The sequence below is a fragment of the Vidua macroura genome, chromosome 5 (genome assembly GCF_024509145.1).
Source record: "Vidua macroura isolate BioBank_ID:100142 chromosome 5, ASM2450914v1, whole genome shotgun sequence".
NCBI lineage: Eukaryota > Metazoa > Chordata > Aves > Passeriformes > Viduidae > Vidua > Vidua macroura.
Genome location: NC_071575.1, coordinates 16,267,556 through 16,293,255, shown reverse-complemented (window position 1 = coordinate 16,293,255; position 25,700 = coordinate 16,267,556). Strand labels below are relative to the sequence as shown.

The window sequence follows — 25,700 nt, the reverse complement described above, 5'->3', positions numbered from 1 at the left end:
CGCGGCCGGGGGCGGCGGGCGGGAAGTGATGCGCTCCGCCGGCTTCCGCCAGCGGCCCGGCCGCGGCCATGGCGGGGTATTTGACTCCGCGCTTCAGGAGGATCCGCAGCCAGAGCGAGCTGCAGCCGCGGCGGGGGAGCGGGCGGCGCCGAGGTGGGCGAAGAGCGTCATTCTCGTCTCTCCGTTGCAGCAGCTTTTCCCCCGCAGAGTCGGAGGGGCCGGGGAGGGGAGCGGAGCGGGCTGCGAGGGACCGGCGCTGCCCGTTGTTTTTGTTGGCACCCCCGGCTGCCGGTGCCGCGGGAGGGGGCGCCGGGCAGAACGGGGCTAGGGAGGCTTGGCAGCTGAACGGGGGGGAGAGCAGCTTCCTCCGGCCGTACCCCTGGAGTTGAGCTTACAGCAGACGCCGCTGGTTGGGCTGGGCGTGAGCTGGGCTGGGTGCTCCGAGCGGGAGGCAGGCGCGGTTGATGCACTGCAGACACTCGTTTGTCGTCTGCGCGATGTGTGAGCATAAACTGGGGGCTTCGGAACACCTCCCCCAGTGAGACTGAGCGCGCTGGGCCTGATCAGCCGGGAGAAGAGAAGGCTTGGGGGTGTCTCTGCAAGTATCTAAAGAGAGAGTGCAAAGACGATGGAGGCAGACTCTCTTCAGTGGTACCCAGACAGGTTGTGATATCCTGTGTGGACATCTCGGTATCTGGAGATCCTCAAAACCTGGTTCTGGGCGACCAGCTCTGGGTGGCCTTGCTTGAGCAGGGAGGTTGGACCAGGTAGACCCCAGAGGTCCCTGCAAGCCTCGGCTGATTTGTGATTCTCTGATGATTTAATGTGTATGTACGTACCGCATTCATAAAATATGTGGTCATAACAATGACAAAAAAACCTTCATCACCTGTTTGTAGTGGATTTTTGTTCTCTTCTCTTGACTCTACCATAGTGGGTGTGAATCAGCATACAAGAAGGACTGAGTCATGAAATATTGTCTTTGTAAAATTCAGCTGATTTCTAAATATTTTTTTTTAAATATAAAACTAAAATCACAGTGTATTTTTTAAGTATTAAAGTTTTGTAAATTTGTAAAACTTTCATATAAATACTTTGCAGACTGCGATGGTCCTTTTCAAGCAACTCAGCTGTGGAATAGTATTATACATGCCCTTCACAATCAAGTGGAAATCAAAAGACGTAGACAGCACCTGAAAACGTATAGAAACTGTTTCACTGGCTCCAACGCTGTTGATGTGGTACTGAGCCATCTTATGCAAAGCATGTACCTAAGCTGCATGGATATTTCTCGGCTGAAGGGGGTCCGTGTATGCCAAGCGTTGATGGATCACAAAGTGTTTGAGCCAGTTGGAGCCAGGCTTTACTTATTCAAGAATGGGAAGGAAACAGAATTTGAAGACACGGATACTAGTCTCTATAGATTTGTATATAGCAGTCTTGATCCTCTTCTTCCAAGAAAGAATAAGGAAAATGTAAGCTTATCTCCTGAGCAAATCTGCAAACAGAAAACAAAACGATGTTCTAAGTGAGTTATTCTGAACTATTCTAATTTTTTTCTTTTAAAAAAAAAAGTTAAGGGGGGGGTTACCCTTAAATGAAGTTATGTTTGACTAAACCAGGTGTTGGAGACTTCTGAAGAGTCTGTACCAGTTTTGAGAAATGTCATGTCTAAATTGTAGATGCTTCCAGGTATTTTTGAGTAAAGTATTTTGATCTGCCATTTGTTATTTGGAATAGAGTCTGGCACAGTAGTATAAGCCTAGGAATAATTTGGTTTTGCTATCATTTGTCCTGAAATCTGAGACTTAGCATGAATGAGCTAGTTACTGAAAGCCAGTTAACAAAGTGAAACTAGCAAACAGTATTTGGAATCAATACACTTGCCCTTTCCACAAAGCAGATGTGGATGATAGGAATTCTAGTAGCAGGATAGACTCCAGATATAATGAAACCCTAAAGTTCTAATTTAAGAGCAATTTAGTAAGTAACAGAAAGACAAATATCTTCTAATAGTATTTGTTATACATCTTTTTTTCCCCTCCCTAAGCAGAACAAAGTGTGGCACAACACTTTCAAACCCCTTAGCATTGGAAGCAGCTGATAAAAAGAGGATTGAAGAGCTTCTTCAATCAATATATGTTCATGCATCTTTACCTCCAAAGATCATGGTTAATGAACCAACTTGCCTGCTTTCAAAAGGAGGTGAGGATAGGATTTTTTCTTTTTAAAACTTGATTGTTCTTCACTGTATCTTGGAGCGAGTGCCCCATTTCTGTTAAACAATGCTCCACAAAGACCTAAATTTAACCTGTCACTAATGACAAAATATCTAAATGAGTGTTAAAGGGGTTAATGCTTGTAGTAACTAAACAGAAGGAAACACAATAGGGTTATGTTTTTGCATAGTGGTGCTAGTTATGAAAACAAACTTCAGAAGGAAGTAGGTCTTAATCTTAAGACTATCTTTATTATGTGTGTCCTTTACTTTTCACTTGTCTTTTTTTCCATTCTGCTAATTAGAGTAGTTTATTCAGAATCCTAATATGATGGGGGAGACTTTTTTTTAGCATTCCTATTTTGATCCCTTCTTACCCAACACAGCAACTTCACACTATGCTGTTATTGTGTTTTCTTTGAACACTTAAAAGACCTTTAGTGAGTAAAAACAAAAGTTAGTTGTTTACATAAGATCTTGTTTCTGAGGGTTTTTTGTTTGTTTATGGTATCAGTAATAGAAGATGTCTGGAAACAGCAAACTCTGCTACGACTGCTGCAGTTAATTGATGTTCCCGTTCTAGAAGATATCTTGGTGTCTTCAGTGAAGACAAAATCAGACAGTTTTGGCAAAGAAGAAGACATGATTATCTCAAATACTTTCCTGGACAGAGAGGTTACGTGTAGCTTAAACTTGCCCGAGTAAGTTATGTATCTATGAAATGAATTTGTTAGTAAAGGCTTTATTTTACTCTTGATCAAAGATTTGTGTTAAGTGAACAAATAGACATCATTATGTTTGTGTACTTGTAGAAAGAGGTGGCATTAGTGTGATTGATTGTCTTTTCAGAAGTGGTGATTTCACAAAAAGTGTATGTTTAGAGTTGGACACTTGAGTATTTTAAGTAAACATTACAACTTTAACCTTGAGTGTTGTAAACACTCCTAGTTTCTAGACCAGATTCTTTACTCTTAGGTCTCCGTAACAGACATCAGAACTTGAAAACTTTATTCTGAGTCTTTTTGTTTGTTTGTTGCGGTTCCTAGTGGCTGTGGTGTGAAGATAGAAAGTCAGTAAGGCATCTATTGTTAGCAAGAGAAAAGGAGAAACTAAGCTGTAGCACTGAATAATGCTTATATTATGAGAATATAAAAGTGTCTGCATGTTGTCAGTGTTCTTTTCCTTAATTCTTCTCTTACTTTTGTAGTGTTCTTGTTTAGTGTACTTAGGCTGATTTCTATCTTGCATATACTTCTAATGAATATGTCAAGGCTTATGTGAATGTCTTAGGAATGACTATTTTTGTCAAATTAATACCATTTTTATCTGCAATTTCACAATCTTTGCTTCAGTTCTCCATGATAAAAATAAGATTCTGTGGATCTTAAATAATATTTGCAACTTGTGATTGGTTCAGATGAAATTATTTTACATCCAGAATCAGATAAAAGTAATTGTTCATCTGTCCCACACAACACATTTCTATGATTTTATATTCCTTCTGTACAAAATGGTTGAGACTTTTTTCTCCGATCTTCTGGCTTCTTTCAACAATAAATTATGCAGCCGAATTGTAGGTGCATAATTAGGTTACATTTTCTTTCCTTAGTTAAGATATAGAGACAATAGATGCGTGTGAAAACTCATGCCTTTATAGTAGTTTATATAATAAACTGCTTCTGTAGTCCTCTGGGATTTAACCAACTTTCCCTCTTTTTCAAACTGTCTTTTTCTCTTCTATAGAGATCAGGTTTTTTCACCCTGGTTAGCTCTGGTGGGTTTTCCATGTGTGTGTTGGAGCGATGATAGTGTGGTGTTTGGTTTTTAAATACTAGGTGAATTCCTGGGGTCAGTGACAGTCTGGCATTATTGCATGATACTTGTTTTGATCTGTGTTTATCTCGGGTAGCATAGGAAAAACATGGAAGTTGCTCATTTTGAGCAGGTTCTTGAACGGTTGTAGTGAAATAAGTTACACAAATTGCTTAATACACCAGTTAAGTGTTGTGGTTTATATATGTGACTGTATCTATCTAGTTTTCTTTAAAGGATTAAATGGACCCTGGGATAGCTCAGTTGTTCAGAGCATGGTGTTAATTACATCAAGATAACAGATTCAATCTCATTTACTTAAGAATTAGATGCAGTGATCCTTGTGTGTCCCTTCTGACTCAGAATGTTCTATGAATTTGTGAAAATAAAAATACGTAGAGCATTTTAAGGCAAGCACTAAAACTACCTTTTCCTTCTACAGGCTTGACAGATGGCTCTATGCTGCAATTGAATGCTTGGAGTATTTTCCTGACCAATTCCTAGTGATGGTTAGTCAGCAGTTACCTCAAAGCACTAACAGCCCCAACAGTCTGAATACATACAAGAAGATTCTTTTTGATGTTATTATGAAGTATTACAGTCAAAAGAAGGATTCTCTTCTTGCCACTCAGGATTTTGATGTTCATTCAGGAATTATAGAACTTATAGGTAAGAGCGACCTGGAACAAAACATAAGGATAAAAGCTGTGTTGATGATGTCACTAAGTATCAATTGACTGAATCATGACACTATTTGCAATGCCATTGCAGATGCACTTTTTAGGTTGGAATGCTCAAGATCACTATTACGAACCTCTACTCGAGCCAAGGACAAATTTCAAAGTTAGATGAATTTGCTTAGGGCCTGGTCCAACTGAATTTTGAAAATCTGGAAGGATAGAGATCCACCAACCTCTGTGGGTAACTTTCAATAGATAACTACTCTCATTGTGGAAGTTACTTACCCCAAGTCAGAATGTGCCTTATTACTACTACTAAGTAATTACATAAAACTAAAATCATTGCTATGAAGTTTTTCATGTTAACCAGAATGAGATTTTTAAAATTATGGACATAGGGTCCTTTTTTGTAATAGAAGTTATTTAAAATTATTAAAGGGACTGTTGAGAGCTCTCCCATCATATGCATACAAGTCAACCAGACGGGTTTCATTTAAATACAAGTTTAAGATTAATCCTACCTTTATGGCCTTTGTTGCTGCTGCTTCAGCCCTACTGGGTTGTTGTGCCTTAACCCCCCACCTGTCAACTAAGTACTACAAAGCTGCTCACTCACTGCCTGCTGCCACGCTGCCCCTGGTGGGGGAGTCAAAATTAAAACTTGTGGTTTGAGAAAAGAATCCTTTAATAACTGGAACAACATGAAATTTTGTTTGGAAGGAAACACCTCCAAAACTGGAAATATTATTGGGATTTAAATAAGTATTCATAACTCTGAAAATGAATAGTAACATTGGATATGCTGTTTTACTCCACGGCAGAAAAAGGAAAAACAGATCAAGCTCTGGAGGCATTACAACTTTATTTAAAATTATTAGCACCGAATATTAGTGAAGAACTTCACAGGCTCCTTACATTCCTAGCCATTGCATCAGAATCTGAGGGCTACAGATTGCAAAAACAAGTAAGTATCTGTTCTGCTTAATGTGAAAAATAGCAATTTGTCATAGTAAAGCTAAAATTTTTTGTCTCATTAGAAGTATTCTGTTTACTGCCTTTCCATGTGATCTGTTTCCCACTGATAGCGTCCTGTTGTACTTAGTCTTTGCTAGCATACTGCAAGTCAATCTAATGCCAAATCCGGGTACTACTTTTTCTAGTTTGAGAACAGATTTGTGATCATCAAGACTTGTACAAAGTTCATCTTACAAAACAGGACACTGTCAAAACCACAGGCAGAGCTGCTGATTCAGTTTCTGATGGACAATCACTCTGAGCTCTTCAAGGTATCATTCTCCTTACATCATTGGCTTTGTCATTTTGAATGTTAAATGCCATGAATTGCCTTTTTTGAGTATGACAAGTCTAAGGAACTGTGTTTAATGTTCCATTTGTTACAGTTTAATAGTACAGCCAAACAGGGTGAGACGCTATTCCAGACTACATAGGACAGATTTTTGAGAGCTTTGCAATCCTTTATAAATTATATCCTCTCTATTTGCATGATTTGTATTAGGAAAATATTTAAAATATTAATAATATTTAATAGGGTCATGTTGGCATGAATGCCTACTAAATACTTAGGTATCTCATTGTCTTTCTTCTTTAGAAGTTCACTGGCATACTCTGAGTGGTAGAAAAATGGCATGCTCTTGTACCCCAGTGTATAGCTTTGACAACTCTAAAAGATCCTTAGTATTTTGGAATGTTAACTTCTAAATTAAAGAAAACAAATAGAACCACAAAATGCTAGTAGCCTTTCCCTTAAACTTGATGAGTTGTGTAAATATAGATTTTTATAATATCCTTAATTTATGTTTCATCATATTGTCACATGTGAAAAGATGAAACTTTACCATACCCTATAAAAATAAGCTTCACAGAAATTTGGTTTCAGTAAAATACTGTTTTTTATTTTTATACAACACATAAATTTCCACTTCTGACTTCAGGTTGCAACATGGAAGAATTATTTTTTTTTTAATTAGTTCCAGTTTAGTTTGAAAGCCTTAAGTGGTTAGTGAGGGTTTTGTGTTTGTTAGTACACAGCCAACCCCCCTCTTTTTAAATTTGTGTTAAGGGTTCTGAATCAAAGGCTGGGCCTTTGATTCCCCACTGGAGTTAGGGCCAGAACTGTGCAGGAGTAACGGTGAGTGGACGGTGGTTCTCTCTGACAGCTGCCATTGAGAGCCTTGTGTGAAAGCTGAAATCAGCTTGTTTTGCACTGTGGTTTTTGTCGTGGAAAATGGCATCTAGAACTTTTTGCTTCCTATTTCTTTGGCCAGAAATACCAGAAATAAACGCATACATCTTAGTAAAACTATGTGTTTTAGTGCAATTCTGTGAGAGACTTTGAATGTGTACCTAAATAAATGTAGCCATAAATTCTTCTGCATTTAATTATGTGTTTTTAAATTGGTTATTTGAAAGCTTTATAGTATCAAAATGCAGAAGTATTGGTTTTGTAATGTTTTCTTTATTGGGTTTTATTTTCAGGCTCCTTTGACTCTTCTGGAACTAACAAGTAGGAGACTTCAGAGTTTGCTAGAAGGACAAGATCCAGATATCAATTCAGGTAGATGATGGGATAAATTTTTATATAAATAATTGTATAAGAACTGATTTATCATCAGTTGCCTATAAGTGCATAGACTTCTTTTCCTTTGTTAGAAGTGAATCATTATGGGGAATAGTGGTCAATGCACTAAGTATTAAATTATATGCAAAACTGGTCTGAATATTGGAGAACAAGGATTCTATTAATATTCTAGTTTGGATACATTACATTTTTTTTACCAAATAATTGCTTCTGGAAATAGTAGTGCAAAAATGTGCTTCCTGAAGTTATTTGGTTCTAATTTGGTTTGTGAATTTAATGGGACTTTGTATTTAGGAACAGTATTCTTTTATTTTTGCCACAAGACACAATACAAATTCTCACAGAACTCAGTAGTTCAAGGTTCTGATAGATGACTTGAGCACACTTTGATTGTTTAGTGTTTTGACTGTTAGGTGTTTTGAAGAACCTCTCCCCTTTTTCTGAGTAAGCATGAAGGTTATTAAGATCTTAGGACTTACGCACCAAGTGTCAAGTGCCTTCCTTTTAGGCTACACTACCCTTCTGTATGGGGGTAAATGCTTTTCAGCTTATTTCTTTTGAGCTAACATTCCATCTGGCCTTGCTGCCAATACTGATTAAAAGGGTTGGCTTAAATAATTGAATTTCTCTGTGACTCTATCTTCTTTGACTTCTGTATTGCCAGTGCATGGTGTGTTTAAACACTGAAGAGAAACCACTCAGGAAACAAATTACACTGAGTTACTCTGCTGTGTAATATTATATTTCATACAGCAGCTGCCAGAGAAGTAGCTTGGTACAGAATCTTTTACCATCTGTGTTGGGTTCTGGAATGAGGCCAAATTCCTTCTGGTTCAGTGTTCTGAGAATCACATATTGTGAAGCCAAAGAATACAGAGATGAGCAACAGTGGAAAGAGCTGTAATGTTCTCAGAACCTATGTGGTTTCCATTGACACACTGAAGAGACAACAGAAGTACAAACCCCATGCTCCATTTTTCTTACAAAGTTTTGGGGTTCCAATCTATAAGTGCATATAGGTTCCATCTACTTGTTGAAATAGTTTTGAAATAGTTCCATACTTGTTGAAATAGATTGTAAGCTCTCTGGCATGGCATATTCCTGTTTTCCTGTGTGCCACATATTCTGGTGTAATTTTCCCTTTTCTTTCCAAAATCTTTCATTGGAGCTATTGAACATTCTTAGTTGTTGAACTTATTAAGTCCAGGTGGGAGCAGGAGGGAAGGCTGGGAGACTCGGATAAGAAAAGGGGTCTGCCAATTGCAGGAAGGTAATCCTTAAGTCTGCTGGAAATAAAAAAGACTAAAACCAGCAAGGGAACTCCAGAATTGGTTTTAATCTAGTAAGACACTTGAAACCACAGAACTAAAGATCCATGCCGAAGTTTTAAGGGTTAATCTCTTTGTCAGTTGTTAAGCTTTCCCTTTTGAAGGAGCTGTCTTTTTTCTTCATCTGATTCTTTTAAACCATAGAAGTATTGATGTTTGACAAACTTACTTTAGAAGAAGGGAGGGACAGGACCATGTGAAAACTCTTGACAGCTCAGGTTAATACTACTCTCTATGTGAAGCCTAAAGATGGTGTTTGTAAAGAAGGATTAGTAAGAAATCTTTCCCCTTTAGGCAACTGACTCTTGTTCAACCAAATTGCTCTCTAATATGTATAGGAAGAAAAAGTGTCTGTGGAGTAGCAGTATGCCAGTCCTTCCTCAGGCCAGAACTCGCCTGTCCAGTGAGGGGGCTTGAGTCCTTGCAGGGCACTACTTTACTGCAGAGATTCACAGCCTTTTTATAGTTAAGTTGTGCTGAGTTAAATATCTCTCTTGCATCACCTCTGCCTCTGATGCCCAAACCATGCTCAGCTGTCTACTCACGTAGAAGCTCCCAAATTCTGTTCCTGATTTTTGTAGTGTGGTTTAGAAGAAACTTTCTCAAAGTATTTATTCACTTGCATTAGGTACTGAGCCTTGCTACAGATCTGATTTACTCACAGGGAATCTTTGGATCCTGACAAATGCAAGGTGCCATTCTTATTGTGTAATGTTCTTCATTGTGGTTCCTGTGTGAGAACTGTATTTGTTCTTTGTCTTGCAGGCCTGTTTTGCAATACAGAATCTTCTAAGATACTGTACTTGTAACACTGCTTTTCAACTTGATTTTCACAATTCACGTTTAGATTTCTGTCCATTCTCAATGGAGAGCTGTATGTTTCACATTGCTTGTAGGTGTAATCACATATGAACTGGAGTATCAATATACCGATGTTTCTTACCATATTTTTTTAACGAGGCTTTTACATGATGCATGAAACTTAATCTGAAACTTTGATTTCTTACAAAGGCTTCACCTTCTGTCAGCGCATTACAACTAAAGAATATGAAGATCAAAAGCAACAAACGAATCAGTATCTTCTAGCACTGATTCAAGAGATGGACAATGACCCTACTGTTCCTTCAAAGCAAAAGAAGAAATTAATCAAAGAATTCCAAAAATACCATTCTTTTGTCTACTGTAGTGGTTGTAAAACTACATGTGAATTTTGTACTCCAAATGGTTAGACTTCAATACAGCCTTTTCTAAATCTTTTTTTAAAAGAGCAAAGGAGGCACATGAAAATTGCTCATAAAAATGTTTTTATCTTACATCTTTACATCTTCAGTTTCAGGAAGCTACAACTATAAAAATTACTATGCTGCTAAAAAGCATTAAATCTAATTAATCTTTTAAGCAAAATATCCTTAATTATTTGTAAATAAGTAATAACAGCTCACTGCTTGGGCTGCCTTGAGTTCAGGGTTTGGCACTTTTTTCCATCTGTCCCACAACTCCATGGCTTTCTATCTGAGCCACATCTATGTTCTAAGCCATGCTTGGGTTGATAATCAGTAGGGGGTTTTAATATTTTCTATCTTTGATTAATAATAACTTAAACTGTAGGTTATAACTTCTGTAGGTATTGTAAAAGTGTACAAAGTGTAAAAAGTGTTGGAAACAGGTCAGTGGGTTTTGAATCTGCAGCAGGAATGATTTATTAGGCAGGGGAGCTGTGCATGCTTGCAGTTAGTAATTACAACCTCTTGTTAGTCACTCTGGCAGACTGAGCTGCTGCTAATTCAAGGAAAAAATTACATTTTGAAGAAACCTTCTCCATGTCTCTTTGTAGGCTCCCTTAAGATACAGGGAAGGCAACAATTAGATCACTCCAAAGCCTTCTCTTTTTCATGCTGTCTCAGCCTTTTTTTATAATAAATAAATATGTGATATAGTGTGATAGGGTTACATTGCTTCTTTCATTCTTGCAACAGACATTTAGTCATGTATTGGACAAAGACTCAAAGAGTTGGTATTGGAAGGGACCTCTGGTCTAGTCTCACCAATCCAGGTTGAAGTGGACTTGATTAGTGCAGGCTGCTCAAGGACTTTTCCAGTTGAGTTTAGAATATTTCCAAAAATAGATCTGTCACAGCCTCTTGGGTGAGTCTGGTCCAGACTTTCATCAGTCTCACAGTATTTAAAAACAAGCAACCAAACCCTACCTCTACACCAAAAAGAAAAAAAAAAAAACAATCAAGATAAACTGCCTTATACTTAGGGAGAATTTCTTTCACTGCCTTCTGTCCTTTTACTGGCACTGCTGCAGTGTCTGGCTCAGTCTTCTTCACTCACTCCTGTGAGCACTCTCAGGGCTAAACAATCACAGCACTCTCAGCCTCTTCCCTGTGTGACAGATCCTCTACTCCTCTATCATTTTCTTGGCCCCAGTGCTGACTAGCTCCACTATAAGCAGGATTTTTTTTTTTTTTTTTTTTTTTTTTTTTGTTATGAGTGTGCTGCTTTAGGTGTCTCCATCCTCCTGTAGGCTTCAAACATAGTCAAGTCAGGAACCAAAGCTTTCTTGAAACAAGTGCTGTTTTGTTTTTAAATTGAAATAGTTACACTCTAAGATATAAACAACACAACTTATTGCCTGTACACTTAGTTAACTTTGCATATTTGAAGTAGCCTTATTTAAATTACCTGGCCCTATTAGAAATTAGGGAATATAGTTGAAACCTCTGTCTATGAATCCCTGTTTATGCACTTGCTATTAAATGTGACTCACTAGTGTGAAATAAATATTTTCTAGAGGAGAAAAAATGTCCAAGTTTCCCCTTTCAGAGGTGAATGCCCTAATTCCTATAGTACAGGGCCATGCATTCTTTTTCTAGCCCTATGTAGGGTTTTGGTCATTCTCCCAGAAGAGGGAGCATATATAGAGGCAGGTTGTTGAGACTTGTAAACAGGAAAGTATTTCCTGACTAAGTGCTTCTGGTGTTGAGTAGAAGAAAGAGGTTGTAGTTGTTTGTTTGTTTTTTTTTTTCCTAATCTCTCTCTTTCTCTCTCTCTCTCTCTGTCTTTAGTCCCTTTACTGTGTCTTACTCAAAATACTAAACCTGGGAGGAGTGATAACGTGGTAATTTGTGGGCTGGGAATTTCTTTGGGGAAAAACTGTCATTAAAAAAAAAAAACTTGCACTTCGTGACTTGATTTAGAATTTTATTGTGCTAATTTAAATATAATAAATAATTGTATAAAAAGTTATGAGCCTTTCACTTCATACTATGTTAATTGGGAAGAGGCAGTTCAGAGGGTGTAGAAGAGGTGTTAAAACAGTAAGGAAGTGTTCTGAGCAGCAGTTTATAGCTGCCCTGTGGTTCCCTTCAGTTCATGGGACAAGAAGCTAAGATTGATCTAGTTCTGAAAAGGAAAGGAAGAGCTCTTGAGAGCCCTGTTTTATTCACATACCCTAACAGGAGGATCTACTCACCTTTAATCTTCTGTTGACAGAAGCCTGTTATTTTACATATAAGGGTGCACTGAATAGAACAGGTTTGGTCTATAGACTACTGGTTTTCAGTTAAACTCCAAAACTAGAAAAATTTTATTGGACTTTAGAAAGTTCTGTCATGTATTTTTAACAGAATCTGACACAGAATCATGTTGTAGGGAAACTTGGGACCTGTCACTCATTTCTGTTTATGATTTCTAGCATAGACCTATAAAATTAATTGCCAGTATGAATTTGTTTGAAGTAGAGAATATTCAGAGTGAAGAGTTTAGTCAAGGTATTTTTCAGTACAGTCTTACCAAAGCACAAGTGGTACCACCTTCAAAGGAGGCTTGCTTCTATTCATAGGGTATTCATGTTTGCTCCTACAAAAAAGTTCATTAGTGCTTTCATGAGAATGTGTATGTTTCTTTAAGTCCCAGCTAAAGTATGTTGACACTTGCATGAAGCACTTAGTTAAAAAACTAGAGCTTGGACACAAGGGCTTCTCCATGTGGCTGTCAAACTGACAGTCTACCAGACTTACTCATGTCCTACAAAAAGTCATACAATCTGTGTCCAACAAGTTGTAGGTGCTGGTCTCATGCCTTCATACCCTAGCTGCCTCCTGTGTGGCTCACATAGCTGCTAACAGCAGGAGGAAGGTACCCCTTTCATTCCTTTCAGCAGGTTAGACTAGAGGAAAGCAACCTTGAACTTTTTCCAAAGTAAAAAAAGTCACACTTAAGAAGAAAGATAATCTCCCACTTTCTGAAGCACTGGCTGCTGTTTGATGTTGCCCTTATGCAAGGTTGCCAGGTAAGTGCACTGTGTAGGAATATTTACTGGCTTTTCATTAGGACAGACGAGAGAGGGAATATGAGACACAACAGGATACTCCAGTGTCCATTATCCACCCTGTCTGCCCAACTCTGTCTTGGCAAGCATGCAAGTCAGGTGGGGCACCCCTGCTAAGCCTGGCCCTCCAAGCCTTCTGGCTCTTCCCCCAGCTGCATGCCATACTGCACAGACTGATGGCAAAGTAACACAGCTTCCGATGGCAGAAACAACACATTCTGGGGTATTTGTGTTTATCTAGCACGCATGGGGAAGACACAGCTGCAAGCTTTGTTCACCTTTGTGGCACCTCTTTACCAGAACCATGGGAGTGGGAGGAAGCCTATTTGCTCAGTCATTGTTTAAAACAAAAACCAAACAAAAAAAACCCCACAGCCTACTAAATTAAAAACTCTTTAGAAAAAGCAATTTTTCAAATTACTCTCTTCTCAAAGCCTAAGCATATTGTCAATAGCAGTGGTCACATTTCAAGTATATTTCTCTCATAACTACTCACTAAAATAACTAAAAATAAAACTTATGTATTTCTTTTCAGGAGAGGCAACATCAAAGGCTCCTTTTGAGATATGTTTAATGCCCTTTTAGTGGGATATGTGAGTTAGAATAATACTCATTTTGAAAAAAAAAAACAAACCCATTTCTTCTCACTATGTATTAACATCACACCAGTACAAGCACTTGATATTTTTATTGCCTCATGCACTGAGGTGTTCTGCAATAAAAATACAAAGAAGCTATCAGAAAAGATACAAATATAATGAAGTTGCAATTAACATATTATTTCATAGTATTACGCTTGTAAAACTTTATTTCTAAACTCTTAAAATTATTTTTTCTCAACCCAATTCAATACAGGAAAGCTAAAACACAATCCTAGCTGATGGAAAAAGAGGTTGTAATTCAAAGAATTCTATCCTAAGTTAATCAATGGAATGGCAACATAACCAACTATGCTACCTATATATCAAACTTTTCTTCACAGATATTGTGTCCATGTTCTTCATAGTCTTCTCTAGTTACTATCATGTCTTCAAAATCATCATTTTCAGAAATGAGTTTCCCACCTTCCCAAGAGTAAGTGATAGGGCTGGAAAATGAATAAAGTTATTGTTACTCCTCTATAGATTCATTTAAAATAGAAATATGCAGTGATGATTTCAAAGACTTTTATTTAGCCACACCTAATTAAACTACATTTTTGATTGCTATATCAAACCATCCAGTTCCAGAGAAGTTATGAGACAAAGTTTGAAACTTTAGCAGGACTAGCTGATTTGGTTTTTAAAAAAGGGCCTCTTTGAAGGCAGATGTGAAGAGGGAACGACATGGATCTACCTTTATATTTACTTTGCACAGATAATAACTCTTTAATAGTATTTTAAAATGCTCCTTATTTAAAAAGTAGATTTTTTTTTGTATATTCAAAATATACTTGTTTTGTCTCCACTCCTTCTGCAAAGATGTTACCCCTTCCTAATCCCTGAAGTGGTATGTTAATAATGACATGGCAGCATTCAGATGCTGAAAATTCTAAGTAAAAGATGAAGTTCTAATCTTACATACGTACAATACAGTCATATTTATCTGTTTACAGTAAAAAGGCTGACCCTAAAAACACTTCCTTAACTTTATTAGGTAAAGTACAGAGCAAGCAGGTCATCTCTCTATTTGGTTTGTCTGAAAATACACTGATTTAAAATATTCTTCTTGCACAATTTTTGCTCACTTAATATTTAAATTAATGCCTTTACTCAATCTACCTTCTTAATCAGCAAAAGAAACCCTACTTTATTGTTTGTTCTACTAGAAATATAAAGCCCCTCCTATTTAGTTGTTTAGGACTTACTTTTCAGGAAGAACAACGGAGACATCGTAGTCAGTTGGCGTAAGACATCTAACTTCAGAATAAACCCGATCTCTGAAGCCTGGAAAAAGGGTGTTTCCCCCAGTCAGAACTATGTTCTTGAAGAAATGAGGCTGCATTTCTGTAAAATAATTAAGTAAATCTGTAGATAAGAGATTGAATATATATCTAAAGATTAAAGGTGGTGATTTTTCTAATTTTGTTATGAATTTGAACAGAAGTAAGAAATATGCATACAAAAAATTTATGATCATCTAATCAGCATATCAGTTAAATAGAAATATGAGAAGGTGATCAATCACCCTATGTTCTCCCTGATTTCATAATTTGGCTTTGATAACTACTGTTTTCTTGTATTTATTTTCACGTTTGCCAACAAAATTCCCCTTTCAAAAGGGATTTTAAGTGACACAGGCTTTTTAAGAGTACATCAATAGCCTAAATGCTGCCATACTTATATGGCAACATAAAACCTATGAAAGTCTTCTTTGTAGTAATAACAATTACACGTACATAATCTATGAAATTAAAGCCTTAGCATTACTTCTGACAAACAGCAGTCAGAAAGGTTTTACTCTTTGATGCTTAAATTACTGACTTTTGGTCAGTTTCACACCAAATGAAAGCAAGCCATTACAACATCCCTCCTTCTCCCATCCACCCTGTCCTTTTCAAAATACTTTCAGGATATACCTTCAGGCAAATTCTGAATAGAGTAAACAATGGCTTCAGGAATTCCCATCTCTTGAATACCAATATCCGAAGGATGGAAAAGTATTTCTGGAACTGCAAATCTTTCATTTGTTAGACGAAGTATTTGTTCACCAGTCTTGTATTTTCCACTTAACACCATCTCTTCCCTTGGCTAAATTAAAGACAGGAATAGTACCCACTGCTTAAGAAAAGAAATCACATCCTAGAATATTCAGTTAATCTATTTCATGTCCTGCAGAAGCAGGCAGTGTGTGCTGCCATTGTCATATTATCTATCAGCAAATCTTTTAAGAATAATGCATACTCCGATATTAAATCTGAAGTGACTTTGCTCTTACCAACTGCAGTTTTGACCAAAGCAAAATAAAACTGGTATGCATAAGAGTGGCCCTAAAGTATAGGACTGCTTTCAAAACTATGGCTGGCTCAGTAAATGAGATAAAACTGTTAAACTGTCTTTACTGGTATTTCAGGCTCCTCTATAACATGACTTTGAACTTTTAACCTTATTTGAGTGTTTAAATGTAATTCAGAGAAACTTACAAAAAACATCAAAGAGGAGAAAACATTTCCTAACAATGTTAAAAAAACTAAATAATTATATGGATAAGTTATATGACAGACCACAAACAGAGAAAGCTGTAACTGTTAAATAACAGAACATAAAATGCTATGCTGGAATAACAATAAGTATTTTGTTGTCATCCCAACTTACTGAGGAAAAACTTTACCAATTAATGCTTAACAAGAAAGATGTTACAATACAGCAGTAGAAAAAAGGGAGTATTTTTAACCTCTCCACTAGACTTGTGCAGGGGAACAAAAAAACTTCAGAACTATTATTACCTTACAAAATCCTTTTTTGATTGTGCTGAAGTCTGGCAAAACATAATCTACCATTACAGTATTCTCTTCTCCTTTCAATCTGAAAAAGAATGTAAAATTCAACAGAATAAAGAACAAGTTCTAAATTCCAACTATTTTATACTGACAAGACTTCTTTAACTTAACTGAAAAGTTTTCTGATTAAGGGTATAGTTCTGTTTGTACAAACAGATTATTCTACATTTAGTACCATTGCATACATACTTGGCAATGTCCATGTCTTTGTAAAAGTCTTGAGAAACATAACACACGTCTTCTTTCACTTGATTAATTACATGTGTTTCATCCATAACATGTAGCTGCCTGTGAACAACAAAAACCAAAACCACAGAAGTTTGAGAATAATTAAGTGTTCCCTTTCCTGTCCAGTTTTCTTCTGGAACTGAGCAACCATTGTTTTTCAGCCACAGGAAGCTACTGTCTCAATATCTAAACTTATATTCAATTTACTAAAGCATTCCTGGCCTACTGGAGCTTAATATTGTGCTGTTTCACAATTCAGTAAATACATCAACCTGCATTTGCCCACTGTCTTGCTAACAAGCACAGCTGTAATCCTGACAGTAGCTCTTTGGTAAAGACCTTTACCTAGATAAAGTTCCAAGCTGAATGATCCCAATGATAGGTTGATCCTACTGCATTTTCTTTATGGTATTGATACAGTCAGTCAACAAACTGACTGATGATCTACTGAGACACCTCAGAAAATATGTTAAGACTTGTATACTTGTGAACACACAGGTAACCTCAACAACTTCAAAAGCACTGGCACTTTGAAAAATAACAGCCTAATTCTTCAATGGGTTTAAACTCTTCTCAATTCATCTTGATCTTAAAGTCAAGATGGTAGCTAGCTGATTATAACAGACAGAAAATTCCCTTCTCCTTTAAACAGCAATTAATATAAAATTCATAGAACCAGTATGAATACCTAATAAACTTATAGCTTATTTCATACCAAGTTTCAGAGTGAAAATTAGCATGCTTTACCTGTAAGAGATGATCTCCTTTAGATGGTTGGTTAAGAGTTTCCCTCCAACATTAATCCTACAGAAAAAGAGTAACATGAGGAATTCTGTTATTATTAACTTCAGGCACAGCAAACACCTCTAGAAAATATATACTTCAATATACCTGATGATTGCCTCTTTCTTCTTTTTACTTCTGCAGTAAGGTACAATGTGGGTAAAAGAGTATCCGCTATCCACGATGATACAACACAGCTCAGATGGATTATCCCGGAAATACCTGTGTGCACTAAGAGCTCCAGCTGAAATACAAAAAATTTAATTCTATTTTTATATGAACAATTATAATTAACATTGATATGAAGGTGTACTTGCTTCATATTTTAAATGCCTTTGACAGACTTTCAAGACCTCAATACATAATAATACTGCCACTGCATTAATTTATTTTGGCAGTGGATAAAATTGTTATATATGGCCCTATTTAATTTTTTTCAGGAACTCCAGTCCATGTTCCCATTTCTTCTAAAGTCTAATCACACTGATCATGCTACAAACTTATCAAAATTATCTAAAGTGTCCAGTTATCTTTCAGAAGGGTGGTATGGTTATTTACACATTCCCTGTGAGACACAATACATTTCATAATTGTAATGCTGCATTTTATTTGCTAACACATAACAAAACCAAACAAGAAACCAATCCTACCCCCCTAAAAAAGGAAAACTATCAAAGACTTCATGCAAAGTTTTGGTAGAATTCTTTAAATGCTATCCTGTTCCAAAATCCATCTGTTATTTCTGTCATCCTTACTCTCCTCAATTTCCTATAATTATATACCATGACACTCTTTAGGAAGTAGTACAAGAGTACAGCTGGAGTTTGTAAAAGAAATAATTTTTTAAATGTTTAATCTACTTTTAGTCAAGAGCCAGGAAGCAACTGAAGTGATATTTTTTACTATGTATATATATGTGTGTGTGCATGTGTGCTCGCTTATTCATTTATTTAAAGGGTTAACTTCAAAATACATAAATGCAAATGGGAAGGAGACATACTCACCATTTACTCTAAGAACTGCTTGAAATTGATATTCTTCAAATAGAATTTCATTCATAGATTCTTGTATTGAACTAAAGTTAAAATAAGGTTCGGTAATAATAATATTGGTATCTACAAAATCCACCTATAAAAAACACATTAAGATTGTCATTGCATAAAATGTAAAAATTAATAATCCCTTACCATCTTTTGCAACAGTGGAAGATCATGTAAATCTGAAGACATGATTACCACTTGCCATATGTGTTTGTAGAAGCTGGACTTAGAATGTTTTAGCTTTTTTAAAGGCTTCATGATCAGTGATACAAGTTTATCTAATTAATGGGTAAAAAACATAATAGAAGGGAACACTTTCATATGTATCCTGATTCTGTTCCCATCCTTACAAATTGTAATCCAACATTTTAAAGAGACACCACAAAGGAGCACTACAATTTTAATGTAAAATACTTTACACTAATCCTGTCAGCTGAAGAAAAATAAGTCTCCTTGACAGCTCAGTACTTGCACCGCAGATTACCTGTCTAATAACCAAAGCCCTGCACAGTGAAGAACAAATAATAAAACTCCCAGTGACCTCTACTGAGGCCAGCAAAAGATCCTGGACTTTCCATGTTTACCGGTATCTCAAACACTCTTTTAGAGAGGACTTAATAGGGTTACTTCAATCATAAGTGGATATGGCCCTAAAAACATTACCAACTGTATGTCTCTGTAGTCTTCATTTGTGAAGAAGAATTAAAAACAAATTCTCAAAACCATGACTACTGTTCCAAAACGAAAATGAAATTTATGTATCAAAATCCAGCACTTTATATTTTAAATATAAAAATGTACAGAGACTAAGTTAATTTGAGGCATTACTTTCATTCTCAGTATGCAGGTGTTAAAAAAAACTCAAGAATTTCCAGTGAATGTAATATTTTTAAAAGAAAAAAAAAAAAAAAGGAAAGTCTTAATATACTTCCTGTGCTAAATCCAGCTTGTGTGATACAAAAAAAATGAAGTATCAGATATTTATATTTTATACATTTAAGTTATTCAGGGGTAGAAAATGGCTAGCCAAAGATGATTACAAAATGCATAGATATTTTGGCCTACTGACCCAGGTCATCCCTCCCTTTTACATTAACTATTTATTGATCTCTTAACTACGTTGTATCTATCTGGGATTATTTTTTATTAACTTGACCTCTTAATTTTATTGATACTAATTTCTTATGTGAGCTGCACTCAGTAACAGTATATACCTACAAACTAAAATATTTAAATATTTTTCAAAATTCTACACCAGAACTCAAAAACGTTTGCAAAAACTTAAATCCCTGTGATTTCTAATTGAAGGCACTTTCAAAGAGAACAGTAAGATCACCCGTCCTACTTAATATTTGTTAATTCCATTAGTCAGTATTTAATATACACAGAATGTATAATTAAGAAAAGGCTCTTACTTGATACATTTCTTTTCCAAAGAGATAATCCCAAACCTGTCTCTGAACATCCCAGTTCACCAAGTAACCCTGTAGGAATTTAGAAACAAATTTACACTATTTAGAAAAAATAAAATCATACTTAAAAAAAAATCAACAATTGAGACTGGCAACATAGAAAAAATTGAGTTAAAATGTCTAAATTTACATTTTTAGGCTAAGGTGTAAATGTTACATAGGATTAAGGTATGTTACAAATATTCCCCATTGATACATTGATTACTGCACTACAAAAATAATGTACATTGTGTTTTCTGTAGACATTATTCTTTTTGGCAGAAGCTTGTCAATCTTCCTCAGTGCCAGGGAAGCAGATTATGGAGCATATTACCTGGAGTGCCACCACCCAGCATGTAGGGAACATACAAGTGATCACGTCGAGTCAGCATGGGTTTATTACAGCTTGACTAACTTGTTCTCCTTCTATGACAAGGTGAGCCATTATGTGGAGGAGGGAATGGATGTGAATGTTGTCTATCTGGACTTCACCAAAGTCAGTAAAGTCTTTGGCACCAGTTCCCACAGCATTCTCCTGGAAAAGCTGGCTGCTCACACCTTGAACAGGTGAACTCTTTGCTGGGTAAAAGACTGGCTGGATGTCCAGGCCAGAGAGTGGTGCTGACTGGTGCTACATCCAGTTGGCATCCTGTCACCAGTGGTGTTCCCCAGGGCTCAGTACTGGGGTGCCTGTTAGCAACAGTCTGGACTGGAGGGTAGAAAAGCTCTGTAAAGATTTCTGGATGGGTTGGATTGATGGACTGAGGACAATCTTATGATGTTCAGCAAAGCCAACTGCCAGGTCCTGCACTTGGGTCACAACAACCCCATGCAGCACTACGGGCTTGGGGCAGGGTGGCTAGGGCATTGCCCTGTGGAAAAGGACCTGGGGGTGCTGGCTGGCAGCCACTGAGCATGAGCTAGCAGGTGCCCAGGTGGCCAAGAGTATCCTGGCCTGTATCAGCAATAGTGTGGCCAGCAGGACCAGGGCAGGGATTGCCTTCCTGCACCTGGCACTGGTGAGGCCATCCCTTGAATCCTACTTTCAGTTTTGGCTCCCTCCCAACAAGAAAGACATTGAAGGACTGAAGCAAGAATAGAGAAGGGCAAAAAAGCTGGTGAGGGGTTCAGAGAACAAATCCTGTGAGGACCAGCTGAGGGAGGCTGTCTAGCCTGGAGAAATGGAGGCTCAAGGGGGACTTTATTGTTCTCTGCAGTGACCTGAAAGGAAGTTGTAGTGAGGTGGTGGTTGGTCTCTTCTCCCAGATAACAAGGGATAGGACCAGATGGAATACCTTTAAGTTGCACCAGAGAATTTTAGACTAGAAACATTTTCTCACCAACAGGGCTGTCAACTACTGGCACAGGCTCCCCAGGGAACTGGCTGACTCACCATCCCTGGAGGTATTTAGAAGATGTGCAGAATGTGACACTTACCAACATGGCTAAGTGATGGGCCAGACAGTGCAGGGTTAACTTTTGGACTTGATGATCTTAAAGGTCTTTTTCAACCTAAACAATTCTATGACTGTTAAAACTTCACACTCCTGACTGATTCTTGTGTGATACTGCATATAACCCTGCACTTGGGACATACAGTATGAAAACTATTCCTTAGAACAATTTACATTTGGCTTTAATGTTAAACTGAAGATATCTTACTTACTTTCTGAAAGGGAAGAATATAAAAAAGACCAGAGGGATCCTTAATTTCATCCAGTTGATTTGCCGTAAAGGTTTTCAAGCGTGCAGTCTTTGACCTGAACTGACAGTTGGGAATAACGCTGGAAAAGATTGGGAAGTTTCCTATTAAACATGGTATGAGACATAATTCACTTTCTTTACGCCACTTTCATAAACAGTGTACTTTCAATAATATTTTTGCTGCTGTATTTTGGCTTTAGTCCATTAACTGGAGCCAGTAGTTAGGGAAATCTTTAATTCCTGACAACTCCAGTACAGACGAGACACCTTTCGGAAAAACAAATACCACCCGCCACCTCGGCCGCACACTGCGCTGAGCTGCAACCGCCACCCCCTGCCCTGGCACAGCAAGAGCGCCAGGGGCTCTCCCCCCACCCCGGCCGGTGGGGCATGGTGACACACAGGGACACGGTGTGACACACAGGGACACGGTGTGACACACAGGGACACGGTGTTACAGGAGCACGGTGTGACACACAGGGACACGGTGTTACAGGGGCACGGTGTGACACAGAGGGGCACAGTGTTACAGGGGCACGGTGTGACACAGAGGGGCACGGTGTTACAGGAGCACGGTGTGACACACAGGGACACGGTGTTACAGAGGCACGGTGTGACACACAGGGACACGGTGTTACAGGAGCACGGTGTGACACACAGGGACACGGTGTTACAGGGGCACGGTGTGACACACAGGGACACGGTGTTACAGAGGCACGGTGTGACACACAGGGACACGGTGTTACAGAGGCACGGTGTGACACAGAGGGGCACGGTGTTACAGGAGCACGGTGTGACACACAGGGACACGGTGTTACAGGGGCACGGTGTGACACACAGGGACACGGCGCGCAGCGCGGCGCGCGCCGCAGGGGCGGGGTCCGCAGCCGCCGCAGGGGCGGGGCGGGCCCAGGCCCCGCCTCTCCGCGGCGAGCGCAGGCGCGCTGCGGGCCGGCGCGACGGTGAGCGGCCGAGGGGCGCGGGGCTGGCGGAGAGCGGTGGCGGCGGCGAAGCCGTGAGGGGACGCCCAACGCCCGCCCCGCCCCGCCCCGCCCCGGCCCGGCCCGGCCCGGCCCGGCCCCTCACCTGACGTTCGCGTGGCTGTAGCCGATCTTGGCGTTGTAGGCGCCGTTATCCAGCACCAGCGTCGCCATGTTCCCCACGGCGCCACGGCCGCCGCCGTCCCAGTATTGATCCGCCACCGCCGTGGATCTCTACGGTGACCATAGAGCGGAGGAGCAGCGCGCGCGTGGCCGCGGGACGCGGGAGTGCCGGCAGCGCTCCGCCTCTGCCGCGCGGCGCGCGCCCTGCCGGTGACGCTCGCGGAGCCGCGGCAGCCATTGGCCGGGCGTGACCCGGCAGCGCTCGTCACTCGGGTGGGCGGGGAGGTGACACGGCGTCACCGCGGACAGCGCCCGGCCCGGAGCCCGCACGGGCGGACGGTTCCCTGCTGCTGTCAGCCCCGCGGGGGCGGCACCGACGGCTGGGGACAAGGCGGGGATGGTAGGGCGAGAGCCCGGCGTGGCGGTGGTTTAAAGTTACAGACTGCCTCGGGTGAGCCTGCCGGCTCGAGACGCTGCCGTGCGGGAGCCCCGCGCCTCGGGATAAAGGTGTTGAGTGACAATCTCATTGAGAAGTGCACAGCAACACGGGCCTGGGCTATGTAAGAATGTGACACAATGGAAAGGGAGACAACTCTAAATTCCATCATCATTATTTTACTGTTACAGAATCACAGAATCAATTTGGTTGGAAAAGACGAGATCACTGAGTTGAACTTAAGACTGAACACGATGTAAACTAGACCATGGCTCCAAGTGCCATGCTCAGCCTTTCCTTAAACACGTTCAGGGATGGTGACTCCACCACCTCCCCCGGCAGTCCTTTCCAATGTCTAATCACCATTTCTGTGAAACAACAACGACAAGTTCTGGTGCAGTTTAAGACTTAAGTCCTCTCATCCTGTCCCTGGTTGTCTGGGAGAAGAGACCAACCCTCAACGGGCTACAACATCCCTTCATGTAGAAAGTCTTACAAAGCATGCATAATTAACACTTTTATTACAAATGGTATGGAAAACAGTGCTATTGGAATTCTCTGTTCCTGACCAGTTTTTGTTTTACTGAAGTCTGTGTAATATAGCAGCACACACCTTTATAGAATCACAGAATCATAGAATAGCACCAGGTGGAAGGGTGCTGAAAGATCATCTGGTCCAACCTTTCGTAGTAAAGGGAACCATGATGAGATAATCTAACATCCTGTCCAACACCATCTTGAAAAACTGCAGTGGGAACTCCCTGAGGAGAGGGTTTTGCAGTGATTGGTTGTTCTCACTGGGCAGAAGTTCCCTATATCAAGATGAAAGCTCTTCTGGTACAGCTTAACACTTGTTGCCTTTTGTTTTCTTGTAAGAGAGAGCCTACATCACTATAGACACTCTTTAAGTACCACAATACTGTGATAAGGTCCCCCCAAGCTTCTCTGGGCAGAAAAAAACAAGTCCTTCAGTCCTTCTTCAGGACTTGTGTTCTTGAGCTTTTGATCATCTTTATGGCCTTAATTTGGATGCTCTCTGGTTGTCCACAATTTTTTTTTGGAACTGCTGGAAGCAGAACTGGACACAATACTCCAGGTGTGGCCTGAAATGCACCAAACAGGGTGGGATGATCAAGTTTCTGTCCCTGCTAGCAATGCCTCTGTGGATGCAGCCCAGGATCTGCTTTGCGCTCCTTGCTGCAGTGGTGCACTGCTAAGTCCAGTTCAGCCTGGTGTCCACCCAGACCCCCAGGCCCTTTTCCACAAGGCTGTTTCTGTGCCACACAGCTGTGAGCCTGCACTGGGCTCTGTGGGTGTATCATCTCAGGTGCAGATCCTTGCACTTGTCTTGGTGATGAATTCTGATCTATTTATATGTTTTAGTTACCATCACTAGTTCCTTTGTTGTATTCCAGTAAAACAGAAAGAGAATTACAGTTTTGTATTTGTTTGTAATTGACTTTCCTTAACTTAAAAATAACTGTTACTCTGTATGATGAGTCTCCTCCCTAACAAATATGAAATAGCTTTCCATGAGCAAGGATGTTCATTGGAACACATGGCAATCTGCTTTTAGACAAATCCTCTTTATGTGCTTGTGAAGGAAGTGTGTCTTAAGGACAGCTTCCTTAATCCTGACTGTAGCAGATACATTATTTGATTCTTGAGAAGAGGTCACAGGAAATATCAAAAGCCTGTTTTTCAAGTTCAGGATCTCCTGGGTGCTTTGCTTGAGCTCCAGTTGGTTTTGGTTTTTTCCTCTCAACTCCATTCCAGGTTTTACAGTTAAGAAATCCCCATGAACACATGAAACTGTGAGAGAGTCAAACTCACTCTGCACACCCTCTACAAAGCACAGGTGCTTTTTGGCTCCAGTCTGTGGCAACGAGCAGCCTCAGAACGACTGAATGGTGCCAAGTACAAAATTTCCAGGTTGTTTAGAGCATCCAAAGAAAGATATCCTCAAGGAAGAAGTTACTGCACCCTTTGACATAGGGGGTTGTTATCCTGGACTTCACATCAATGAACAGCACTCTATGTACCTGTATTTGGGTGATGGTGAAGGGCAGGGTGGCAGTTGAGATGACTGCCTGAAAACTCTACATCCATGGCTTCTTGGGTGTTCTGTTGAATTCATACATTCTGTTGTGTTCACAAATAGGCCCTAAAAATACCTATGGCAAATATAAGACAAATCTTTTCTTTGAGATCATTTCAGCATCCTGGATATGCTCACAAGTGGGGTTCTTTCGTAGTGACATGAGTGCCAGCTGCTCCAAGAGGGAGAGAATCCAGGAGCTAGGAGGAATACGGTGGTTAGCAGGGTAGGGCCTTGCTAGCCAGGGCCTGTCCCACCACCCCCAGCCAGGGAGCAAGGCAGACAGGCATGGGAGTGAAGCCCAGAGCCCAGGTTATCAAGCAAACGTGACAATGAAGCAGGTGGAACATCAAGCACATAAGACAATCCTAAGGTCACAATCAGGATCAGGACTGGTGGGATTAGC

At 39.6% G+C, this 25,700-nt stretch overlaps 2 protein-coding genes and 1 long non-coding RNA gene across 5 annotated transcripts; 2 read left to right on the top strand and 1 right to left on the bottom strand.

Annotated features, from left to right (window-relative positions):
* The first annotated feature begins 61 nt into the window (after positions 1 to 61).
* On the top strand, positions 62 to 21,599 carry DEPDC4 (DEP domain containing 4). Of its 3 annotated transcripts, XM_053979066.1 has the most exons (10): positions 62 to 153; positions 1,102 to 1,528; positions 2,051 to 2,205; positions 2,733 to 2,919; positions 4,473 to 4,699; positions 5,532 to 5,674; positions 5,871 to 5,996; positions 7,207 to 7,285; positions 20,217 to 20,389; positions 21,300 to 21,599. In XM_053979066.1, exons 1-10 carry the CDS (start codon positions 69 to 71, stop codon positions 21,339 to 21,341), a joined length of 1,644 nt encoding a protein of 547 aa, XP_053835041.1. In that variant the 5' UTR covers positions 62 to 68; the 3' UTR covers positions 21,342 to 21,599. The 3 variants fall into 3 exon arrangements, with proteins under 3 accessions (XP_053835041.1, XP_053835040.1, XP_053835039.1); XM_053979065.1 differs by lacking the exons at positions 20,217 to 20,389; positions 21,300 to 21,599 and adding an exon at positions 9,649 to 11,889 and having other exon boundaries at positions 2,054 to 2,205; XM_053979064.1 differs by lacking the exons at positions 20,217 to 20,389; positions 21,300 to 21,599 and adding an exon at positions 9,649 to 11,889.
* ACTR6 (actin related protein 6) lies at positions 13,643 to 22,829 on the bottom strand. Its single transcript, XM_053979067.1, has 11 exons — positions 22,744 to 22,829; positions 21,620 to 21,737; positions 19,918 to 19,986; positions 18,467 to 18,590; positions 17,571 to 17,706; positions 17,427 to 17,483; positions 16,641 to 16,739; positions 16,398 to 16,476; positions 15,531 to 15,702; positions 14,820 to 14,958; positions 13,643 to 14,060 (listed from the first exon to the last, which is right to left on the bottom strand). The coding sequence occupies exons 1-11, from the start codon at positions 22,809 to 22,811 to the stop codon at positions 13,931 to 13,933; spliced, it is 1,191 nt and encodes a 396-aa protein (XP_053835042.1). The 5' UTR covers positions 22,812 to 22,829; the 3' UTR covers positions 13,643 to 13,930.
* A 308-nt stretch (positions 22,830 to 23,137) lies between these two features.
* On the top strand, positions 23,138 to 23,738 carry LOC128808205 (uncharacterized). The gene is made up of 2 exons (XR_008437398.1): positions 23,138 to 23,211; positions 23,388 to 23,738. It is a non-coding gene; the product is annotated as an uncharacterized LOC128808205 (long non-coding RNA).
* The last annotated feature ends 1,962 nt before the right edge of the window (positions 23,739 to 25,700 follow it).